Source organism: Pistacia vera, unplaced genomic scaffold, assembly GCF_008641045.1.
Source record: "Pistacia vera cultivar Batoury unplaced genomic scaffold, PisVer_v2 Contig314, whole genome shotgun sequence".
NCBI classification, from domain to species: Eukaryota; Viridiplantae; Streptophyta; class Magnoliopsida; order Sapindales; family Anacardiaceae; genus Pistacia; species Pistacia vera.
The window spans coordinates 103,984-115,867 of record NW_022196129.1 but is presented as its reverse complement, the minus strand read 5'-3'; the positions used below and the strand labels follow the sequence as shown (position 1 = coordinate 115,867).

The following is an 11,884-nucleotide window of genomic DNA, read 5'->3' as shown; positions in this document are numbered from 1 at the left end:
CCGTTTCCCAAAGCGGTTTCATGTTTTGCCCAATCTAAGTAAAACTCCAAGCAAACGGTTCCATATGGAACAACCCCGTTTCTGTGCCCGTTCCATATTCTGAAAAATCAGGGACTTTAGAGCAAGCTATTCCAACGGAATGACCCCGTTCTTATGCCCGTTCCATCTTCTAGAAAACTCTAGACAATCTGAAACACTCGTCCTCTATAAAAGAATGATTGTTCCTTTAAGTTGTTAAGTAGTATTTTATTAACTTGTTGACACTATTATTTTTTGCATACTTAATATCCTTTTTATATATAAGCATATAAGAAATTAGCCGGATTACATATACGAAACTTATTAAACTGATACGGCGTCTCAAATTCGGCAGCTACGTATGACGGTATGAGAATGTGAAGGTTGGATAGGTGTAAAAACGTGGTAACGTGTACATATGGTTGCCTTAATTATTGTCAAAGAAAGAATAGCGGCTTCTTTAATTATAGCCTATACATATCACACTTAAGCTCATTTATTTTCGCCAAACTACCTGTACCATCCCATCCTAGTTTTATTATTATTATTGTTCTCTCAGCAGTCCTCAAGGACAAGTTCATCTTTTCAGAAATTGGCATGGATTCTCCCATCAATGTCCCTAGATGGACACCAAGTCCAACAAGAACATTACTCCCAAAAGAGCCTGTAACAAGGCCAAGAGAAGATGACTTTGAGATGCAAAGTGTTGCTTCTTTAGAAGAAAACTTTTCTGCTCCTTCTGGCGTGGACAAAAATTTCCCATTTAGCACTGGCTTTTCCACTGCTACTCCTAAACATCGTTCGGATAGATCTGAAGCACCCACTCCCAGGATCGAGATGGAACAAGCTGTATCACCAAAGAGAGAAAAAAAAATTCTGGTTTGTTATAATGGTGATTACACTGCATCTTCACAAGGAAATAATGGCATTTACTTGACATGGAAGGACCTTTCAGTTACGGTTTCAAGTGGGAAAAATGGCAGCCGTGCGATTTTGCAGAAGCTTACTGGGTATGCTGAGCCTGGAAAAGTACTTGCTATCATGGGTCCTTCGGGTTGCGGGAAGTCAACTCTTTTGGATACTTTAGCAGGTATTGGAATTATGTTTGTGCTAAAAAATTAATTAACTTTGAACTGAACGCAATGTTTTCACAGCTTAAATCTTTGTTCATATAGCATAAATGTCTTTGGAAATGCTAGCGGTAATGGCCGAGTTATAGTACAATTGTCTGTTTATACGATCACTGGTTTCCTTATATATATATATATACACACACACACGTTTCAGTTTTGGTGATTTAATAAATAAATGATATGTTTTTTTTTCCTATTTAAGAGTCAGAGTATGTGGTAATTAAAGATAAAAATTTGCTCTAAGAAAGAAAATTACAAAAAAAAAAAAAAAGAATATATAATTAAATTCATATTTTTTATGTGATTTTGTAGCTCATCGGAGGTAAAAATTATAGATAACAAAGTTCATCTGTTAGGCAACTGTTGTATGAATAATCTCTTTCTAAATATACTATTCATGAATGTGAATATACGTTATATGAATAATTATACTTGAAGAGTTTTGTACATGTTACGCCATTACTATAGCTACTATTACATTTGTTATTTTTATTAATTAAATCTGTCAGTCAGAGTTTCGTATTGAGACGTAACTTCAATGAAGGGGGTTTTGGCTGTGTTGACCTTCCGGGTTTTCTAATACCCTGAAATGTTGCTCCTTTAATATGTATCTGAATCCTACTTAACCTGTCTTGTATATTTAAATGCTTTCATGTCATTCAGCGTTTATATGCCTTGTCCAGTCTAGCATGCTGTTAAAAAACATAAATAAATCAGTTAAGTTTAGACTTTTTCAGTAACTAGAGTTTCCTCTATAATTTTAATATCTTTGTTTCTAATGTGATGTGATATAATATCAATAGGTCTCTACTTTAACGTGGATTTTTATTTTTTTGATGACGACCCTTTCATTGTATAACTTAAAGCCATTGATATCTCATTGCAGGAAGACTAAATTCAAACACACAGAAGACTGGAGAAATCTTAATCAATGGTCGCAAAGAGAGACTTGCCTTTGGAACTTCGGTGAGGAGATATTCTCTTACATTTTGACTTTAATATTGAAACGCTTCGGCTGAAATCATCCAACTCTTTACCTCTATAATTCTGCTTGAAGGTTGCGAAGGTCTCAAATGAAAGTATCACAACTAAAAAGTGACCTTTCTTGACAATTTTCTCTTTAACAGTCCATTGCATCCACGTGTCAAGAAAATGGAAAGATACTATATTGCTTGACTTTAGATATTCAGCCTTTATGTTAAATAAAGAAGTTCTATAGCTAAATGAATTAGATTTGTTGAAATAACTTTTGTAGCTAAGATGTAATTTTAAAGTTAATACTAAAATAATAAATAGTTGTGAAGGTGATTTCCTTTGAACTTGCTTTTTTAACTCAACAATATTGGCTTTTCTGACTGAAAATATTAGGCCTATGTGACTCAAGATGATACTCTAATGACAACATTAACGGTAAAGGAAGCTGTATACTATTCAGCACAGTTGCAACTTCCGGATTCCATGCCCAAATCCGAGAAGAAGGAAAGAGCTGAAATGACAATTAGGGAAATGGGTTTGCAAGATGCAATGGACACCAGAATAGGAGGGTGGAGCCAAAAAGGCCTTAGTGGTGGCCAAAAGAGAAGAGTTAGCATTTGCATTGAAATCTTAACCCGCCCAAAGCTTCTGTTCCTTGATGAGCCAACTAGTGCACTAGATAGTGCAGCATCTTACCATGTCATGAAACGCATCGTTATGCTTTCTCGCCAGGACGGAAGAACTGTTATTGCATCAATTCATCAACCTAGCAGTGAAGTTTTTGAGCTCTTCCACAATCTCTGCCTTCTTTCCTCTGGAAGGACTGTTTATTTTGGTCCTGTTGCAAAGGCAGAACAGGTATAAATACTTTTCAGGATGCGATAGAACAAATAACATGATCTATTGCTTTAATGAAAAATTGATACAATTGATGAATTTTGTACATTCTTGCTTCAGTTCTTTGCTTCAAGTGGCTTCCCTTGCCCAAGTTTCAGAAATCCGTCTGACCATTACTTAAGAACCATCAATAAAGACTTTGCAGAAGTAAGTGACCTTCTAACACTAATCCCATCCCCTTCACAAAATATTTATTTGTAATGGAAATTTATGTAAATTAAAATATTGAACAAATGATTACGGACAATAGGACATTGAACAAGGACTTGGTAGAACTAGTGCTGAAGAAGTCATTAACATTCTAGTCAACTCATACAAATCATCCGAGACCTGCCAGGAAGTTCAACACCGAGTTTCACAGATATGCAACCAGGTAAATAACTTTAGCTAATTTAAACGAATTGTTTTCACCTCCATATCCAAAAAACTTTTTGCAGTAAGTTTTCTCTTGTTCTATAGAAAGGAGGAACTCTGGAGAAGAAAGGAAGCCAAGCAAGTTTCATTACCCAGAGCCTTGTTCTTACAAGGAGATCCTTTGTGAACATGTATCGCGACTTAGGCTATTATTGGCTTCGCCTCGCAATCTACATCGCCTTATGTTAATGTGTAGGGACTATCTACTATGACATTGGAGACACTTATGGCTCAATTCAGGTACCTTGATGAATACACAATTAAAAGTACTTTTCTGTACTATTGTATCATATATCCTGATCCAGTGTTCTATCTATGACTTTTGACTTCAGGCTAGAGGTTCAATGCTTATGTTTGTTGCAGCATTTTTGACTTTCATGGCTATCGGTGGATTCCCTTCTTTTGTAGAGGACATGAAGGTTGATGCGTTTCATTAATTTATTTCCAATGATTTTAAAAGAGAAATGCTAGCTTTATAAAGATGCATACAAAGAGAGGCATACAAAGACAAATTCTATCCTTAATCTTCATGATTGTCTTTCTCTCTCTCTCTTTTTCCCTTTTTTTAAAGGTTGGATTTAACTTTGTATGTCCCTTTTTGTATGCATCTTTGTAAGGGTAACATTCCTCGATTTTAAAAACACTGTGAATGAACATGTTAACTAATAGTTCTTTTTGAAATTGTTTTTATGTTGTCACATATATTTGGGCGAGAAAGGTTAAATGGTCACTATGGAGTTGGAGCATTTGTTGTTGGAAATTCATTTTCGTCCATTCCTTACTTGCTTCTTATATCTTTGATACCTGGAGCAATAGCTTATTATCTTGTTGGCCTTCAAAACGAGTTTGAACATTTCGCCTACTTCGCTTTGGTGCTTTTCGTGTGCATGTTGCTAGTTGAGAGCTTGATGATGACTGTTGCGAGCATAGTACCAGATTTCCTCATGGGAATCATAACCGGCGCTGGAATTCAAGGGGTGATGATGTTGAATGGAGGATTTTTTAGATTGCCAGATGATCTTCCAAAACCATTTTGGAAATATCCAATGTACTATATTGCATTCCATAAATATGCAAATCAAGGATTTTACAAAAACGAGTTTGAAGGATTAACGTTCCCCAACAATCAAGCAGGAGGGCCTCCAACCATCACTGGTGAAGAAATATTGAAAAATATCTGGCAAGTTGAGACGGGCTACTCCAAATGGGTTGATCTTGCTATCTTGTTTGGAATGGTTGTTGTTTATCGTCTTTTATTTTTGACAATCATCAAAACTGCGGAGAAGGTTAAGCCCGTTATCAAAGCTCTAATGGCTCCTAAACCATCGAATCAGATTTGGGAGAATCCCTCTGTCAAAAGATCTTAGTTTGCATGAGGCAAAACTACTATGCATTAATTATCAGTTACATTATAATGAAATGGAAATCTTGCTTTTCTTTTGGATTAAAAATATATAGCTCTTTTCCTGTACATTAGAATTGTGAATTTGTGCATTGAATATATATGAAAGCATATATAATTTGAAATCCGAATTTCTAGTAACCGGAATTTTCCTAATGCTGAAGACTATTGTGACACGTTATACTTTTATATTCTCTGATCATAAAATTGATTTATTAATTTATTGTATTGAATTTTAAAGACTGTAAATCACAACCTTATATTCATATAAATCTGAAAAATATTTTGTTATTGTTTGACGGAGATAATTATACAGAATATATCGACATGAAATATTTCATCTCAGAATTAGGGGAATGTAAAACTCAACCGGACTTAATTTCGGGTTTGAGAAATTAGACCTCAAATCAACCCAAAATTACCAGTAACCTGATCTGGATCCAACAAGATCAGGTCGGGTCAAGTTGATGAGGTGAAATCTAACTGGACCCAATTGTTTCGGCTGAAACACAACCCCCACCAAAATTCCTTTTAAGCCCTATTATTAGCTTTTTAAGATTAAAAGTACACAAAATTACCAAAATGGTCTTCCATATCAAAACCCTTCTAACAAGTTTTTCCAATATTAAACTTTGAAACATCCTGCCATTATAAGATCAAATCTCTTTATTTAATTTAATTTAATTCCTTCAATTATTGGATGAGTTGTGCAAACTTTTTAGAATTTTTAATAAACTCTTCCAAATCCTTTTGCCACTGTTTTCATCTACCTCGTCTGTAACTTTTGGTTGAAGTAAAATGTACACTTGAACTTATTTTCTTATTTCATTACATGTATAATGAATAATTTTATGTTAAATTACTTGGTTTAGCACAACATCCCGCACATTTTTCTGAAGAGTATTTATCTTTAAGAAATCTTAGTGTTTATGATTTCAACAACCCACATTTTATTTTTAGAAGATCTTACTTCTAAGTTTACACCATTAAAATATTTTAACATATGCAAAAGTCTTTATAAACTCCACATACTTTCATTTATATTTTAAATTGTTTTGAATATTAAAAAACAAAAATCTATCCACATGTGTTTTTTCTTCCAAGATTGTAAGAAAAATTAATAAGAAATTTGAATGCATCACACTAACTTATAGATTTTGAGAAGTGTAAAAGAAGAAAAATAAGAAAAATTAATTTATCTCAATTACACTTACATGATCTTGATCAAACTATTGCCATTGCATAAATTTCGTCTTCATTGTTTCAAAGTAGAATTAGGTTCATTGCAAGGGTTTATGATTGAAAGAGGAAATTAAATTTTTAGATAGTATAACTCTTTTATGTCTTATTTAGAAATTTTAATGAGAGATAAATTAAATCATAAATTTAATTATAATTAGGGTCTAAAGAGATAAAATACAGTGGGCCAATGCATCATTTTTAATTTTTAACTAATTTTGGGCTTGCAAAGAGTTTGTGCAGGGCTTAAATAACACATAAAGCAATCCAATTTTAATTTAATAGTTTTGAGTTGTTGGACCTAAAATGTTGGACAACTCAAATCTATTTAAGAGCATAAGTTTTATTTCCCTTAAGAGCATGACTTAACATAATTAAAAGATTTCATTTATATAATCCTTTATGTGTGAGGAGAGATTGCCTTGGATTAAGTTTCCTCTTTGGTGTAGGAGTCATCATATGGTAGGGGATAAGCTTGATAAGGATATCTCTTATTTAGAAGATATCCAAGATAATTTTTTCACCATCTTTCCCTTGATCTTAATCCTTGAAATGATATACAGTATAACCTCTAAATTAATAACATGGACATATAAATTTTAATAATTAAAAGAGGTATTAATTAATCGATAAATTAATAATTTATTAATTTATAGAGATTCAATTCGAGAACATACATTTAATCAATTAAAAATACATTGTATTTTATCAATCTAATCAATTGCATATGGTAATCCACTAAATATACATTAAAGCTTAATTAAATTATTGTACTTATGTACTTAATTAAATAATTTCTTGTATATAATAATTTATGTACTTATTAAATAAATCTTTTGCATATAATTGCATTAATTAATTAAATGTATCAACAAAAATATATGCATGCATAATTTAATTGAATTAAATGTATTCATTGATTTAATATCTTTAATTGTATTAAATGAAAAACAAGTAACAATAAAGTCATATTTTAATAAAATATCATAGTCAATTAACAAAGTATTTATTTATGATATGAATTTTACAGTGATACAAGATTTTCCAAAAAAAAATCATTTTATTAATTATTAGAGTTTATACAATATCCCTTATATAATATATTATAATGGTACGGAAATATTACAGCAAAATGATTTTCCATATACATGAATAGAATTGGTGTGGCTTTTTCACAAAATATGTTTGATTTTTCCATTATTACAGGCGCGTGCCAAGTTTGGGCTTTTTATACTTTTGAAATTAACAATGGCCACCCGTATAGCTGACTTCCTATTTGAAATTTAAAAAGATGGTTCGTGAACGATTAATGACAATAATACCTACATGAATAGAGAAAAATACTATTTACTTATTTGTAAACCAAAATTAAAACAATAAAACTCTAAAATAATAGATTATATAGAAAAAAAAATTTATAAAGACCTTACCTTACACCATAGTTAGTAAATACGGGTACGGTAAAAAAACGGTACGGGAATTTTACGGGAATGATACGGCAAACGATGAAAAATACGTTTATAAAAATTTGGTCTTAAATTCGGATACGGGAAAAATACGATACGGGTATATACGGGTTTAATACGGTATATTGTCAATAATACGTTTGAAAAATACGGTAATATTAATCTTGATTGTTAATTTTTATGATCATGAATTAATTATCTCTATTTTTCATTATAGGTGTATGATTTATATTTTTTAATTATAATATTTTAGTTTATTATACATATTATAGAAGTGATCAATTATTAAATAAATAATAATTTATTTGTTTTTTTTAGAGTGAAGAAGAAGAAGATAAGACAAACGTGGTGTTTGTTGAAGAATAGTTGAGAGGAGAGAGATGGAGACGCCAAAAAAGAGAAGAAAAGAGAAAGAGGGCCAAAAAAAAGAGAAGAAGAGAGAAGGGGCGCCAAAAGAAAGAAAGGGGGCCAAAAGAAAGAAAGAGAAAGGAAGCGGGCGCAGAAAAGGGAAGAAAATGCGCCAAAAGAGACTGACATCGCGCTTAAAAGACGAGCATAAAACGACGTCGTTTTGATCAAATTTCACCTAAAACGACGTCGTTTTGGCTCAGAAATATAAAATTTTATTTTTAAAATACGGCCGATATACGGGAATTATACGGTTAAGACATATAATTCGCGTATAATTCGGCTGTGCTTATAGAATACGAGAATTCCGTTTTATATGCGAATTATACGGTTGGGCGTATAATTCGCGTATAAAACGCAAATTTACTAACAGGGCCTTACACTTCCAACACCTCCTTTTCCCCACACTCTTGACACAGTGCCGCATCTCCCCAGACTTGGGGAGGCCTGGGCTGCCCCAAAATTTTTAAAAATTTTGGAATTTAATGTAGTTAACTATATTTCTGGTAAAAATTTTCCGTACTTGGCCTTCAAACTTGTTTCAATTTGTCCCTCAAGATTTGGGTATTTCATTTAGATCACATAAATCAATTTATGAAATAATTCTTATTATTAAAAGGGAAAACTATTAAATTATTACTTATTTATTTCACCACTTTAAGGGGTTTTTATCACGTACCCCCTTGACCTTGAGAGAATAGGAAGTATCATGGTTTTCCAAAGTATTACAGACCTCCCTAGATTATCATTTACCCCCCAATGAGATCATCATTTATCCCCCTAAAAAGTATCAAAAGCCCCCTGACATGTAAGGCAAATGAAAATTTAATTTCTCAATTATTATATTTTCTTTGTTTGTCTCTGTTTCTTTGCCAATTCAATAATCCCTTTCTTTTAATTTTAGTCATGGTTATTGAATTCTAAATTTGTAAACTTATAAAAAAATTGAAAAAAACCTGTAAAATAAAACAAAAAGGGTTTGAATTATATAATTTTAAAAAATAAATCTAATAAAATTAAGAAAAGGAAAAATAGAAAAAAATAAATAAATAATAGAAGAAAACCCGTCTAAATCTAAATTTAATAAAATAAAATAAATGAAAAAATCCCCCCGAGCCCGCGGCCCATTTTTGAACATCAAGATACCTTTCCCTTCCCGCGTGGCAACCACCTATTTGTCGCCCACCATCACCAAACCCTCCCTCGACCTCCCCTTCCCACCATTCAATTAATACAAATTATTAGGGAAGAAATAATGAATGATTGAAAATAAAAGTCACATTAGGCATATAAATTGTATTAGAAGTAAAAGTAAAATTCCTATTAGGATAGGTCTTGAGACCTATCAGGCATAGTATTCCATGTATTATCTATAAAATGGTGTTAAATCCTAGAGATAGGCAATGAAAGCCAAGGCTACAATTAGAGAGTGAGAATCACCAAAGAGAGTTTAACTGAAGAGCCAATTTGTGAGGCATGTAAGATACTATTGTAATTTTTTTTCTTCTTTATAGGGAAATTCTATAGCAGCAAAATGGACGTACCTCCCATATGGAGAGTGAATCATTACAAATCTTGTATTTGTGTGTGTCCTTTGTTTGCTTTATTTTTGCTTTCATATGGATTCAAATTTTGCTAGCATATGATTAAATCCTATAGCAACTTGTGGAGCCAAATTCAAGTCAAATTAGTATTCCATTGGGACATGGATTTTTCTAATATGTTTCTTAGTAAAATTGTTATCTTTTTAATACAATTAAAATAAATTGTATTAGAAATTAAAATAAAAGTTTTATTAGGATAAGAGTTATGAGTCCTATTAGGCATAATATCTCATGTATTATCTATAAAAAGAAGTTAAATCCTAGAGATAGGCAATAGAATACCACAATTCAAGAGTAAAAGTCACAAAAGAGAGGTTTATGAGAGGGTCAATTTGTGAGGCTTGTAAGATACTCTTGTAATTTTTCTTTTTCTTCATAGTGATATTTCATAACAGTAAAAAATAGATGTAGCTCTCATATGGAGAGAAAACCAACATAATTGCTTGTGTGTGTGGTTGATTATAGTCCTTTGTTCGCTTTATTTTTCTTTCATAGGAATTCAAATTTTGCTTGTATTTGATTAAATCCCACAACAAATAGTATCAAAGTCTGGGATCGAGGAAGAAAGCGATGGCTGGAGAAGAAGAAGGATATGCGCTTGAGATCAACAAGTTTGATGGAACATATTATGCATTTTGAAAGATGCAAATTGAAGGTCATCTTTATGACAGAAAATTACATCTACTTCTCTTGGGAAAGAAACCTGAAAAAAATGTGAGATGAAGATTAGGAACTCCTTGGTAAACAAGTATTAGGAGTCAATCGATTGACATTGACAAGAATATGACAAGTAATGTGGCAAAGGAAACAACCACATCAAGGTTGATGCAGATCTTGTCTGATATGTATGAGAAGCCTTTTGCAAATAATAAGGTACATCTTATGAAAAAATTATTTAACCAGTAGATGAGGGAAGACACTTCCATGACAGAGCATATGAATGATTTTTATACGAGATCATTAATCATTTGTTGTCTATTAAAATTGATTTTGATGATAAAGTTTGTGCCTTAATTCTTATGGCCTCTTTACCAAATAGTTGGAAGCCCATGAGAGCAACAATTAATAATTCAACAGGTATTGCGAAATTAAAAGTCAGTGATGTTAGGGATAAAATTTTTGCTGAGGAGATTCACAAGAAAGATTCTGGTGAGACAACACCAAATGCTTTGAATGTTGAAACAAGTGATAAAGGCTACGATAGAAATTCAAATTGAGGCAAAGGTAGATCAAAATCAAGGAATGGAAGATGAAATTCTAAGTTTGGGAAAAAGATAGAGTATTCGAATTGTGGCCAGAAAGAACTTAGACAAAGGAATTGCAAAACATCAAAGACAGAGGAGAACAACAGTAACAACGTCATCAATTTGTAACTAAAGAGGTACAAAACGCTTTACATTTATCTATTTACTCTTGGGTTTTAGATTTAGGAGCTTCATTCCATATCACTACACGCTATGAAACTCTAAAGAATTATGTGGCTGGAAATCATGGAAATGTATACTTGGCAAATGGAAAGCCTTTGTTTATTGTAGGTATAGATGATGTTAGGTTGAAGATGGCGAACAGATCCATGTGGAAAATCTAGGAAGTAAGGCACATACCAAGATTGATGCATAATCTAATATCAGTAGCGTAGCTTGATGATGAGGGGCATAATGTATTAATGTGTCATTTATGGGTAGACCTAGCAAAACATGTGGGTGGGCCAAATACGAGTCTATCTAAATGGGCCCAAAATATTGGATTCGTACCTTACCTTATGTGGGTACGAGTGGATCTGCGAGTACCTACATTATTCATTCCAATTTTCAATTCTTACAATTATACCCCCACAATTTTGTAGTTTTAATATTTTACAATTACACCCCCACAATCAACTAAATTCAATTAAATTCAGTTACTCCAAATTCAATTAAATTCACCACAAAAGTTCACAGCCAACTCAATTTCTCATCAATTTAAAACCAACAAGCATATAGAAAAACAAATACATAAACACTAATACACAAAAACAAATACTAAACACAATAAGTCAATAACACAAATACAAAAACATAACCTAAATTTAACTTGACATTGTTCAATTAAAGATATTCTTGGTCAGCTCATGTTCATTCCAAATTGGGGATGATAGTAGAGTCTCTTGATTCTGCAATCCCTAGATTAGTTAATGGCACATGGAGATCATCATTTACAATTATCAACTGTAAATATTAATAAATGTAAATAATAAAACATAAGAAATATTATGTTAACATGTTACCTTTATTTTCATATCCATATAGCCAAGTCTGATTGCATATCAAAGATTCTGCAATTTTCTGG

At 32.2% G+C, this 11,884-nt stretch overlaps 1 protein-coding gene across 1 annotated transcript; it reads left to right on the top strand.

Moving 5' to 3' along the window:
* Positions 1 to 615: 615 nt before the first annotated feature.
* On the top strand, positions 616 to 4,818 carry LOC116136480 (ABC transporter G family member 11-like). The gene is given in 8 exon segments (XM_031422180.1): positions 616 to 1,108; positions 2,038 to 2,117; positions 2,520 to 2,984; positions 3,084 to 3,170; positions 3,274 to 3,396; positions 3,483 to 3,677; positions 3,770 to 3,856; positions 4,139 to 4,818. Coding segments are annotated over 8 exon segments (2,196 nt in total). The 3' UTR covers positions 4,805 to 4,818.
* The last annotated feature ends 7,066 nt before the right edge of the window (positions 4,819 to 11,884 follow it).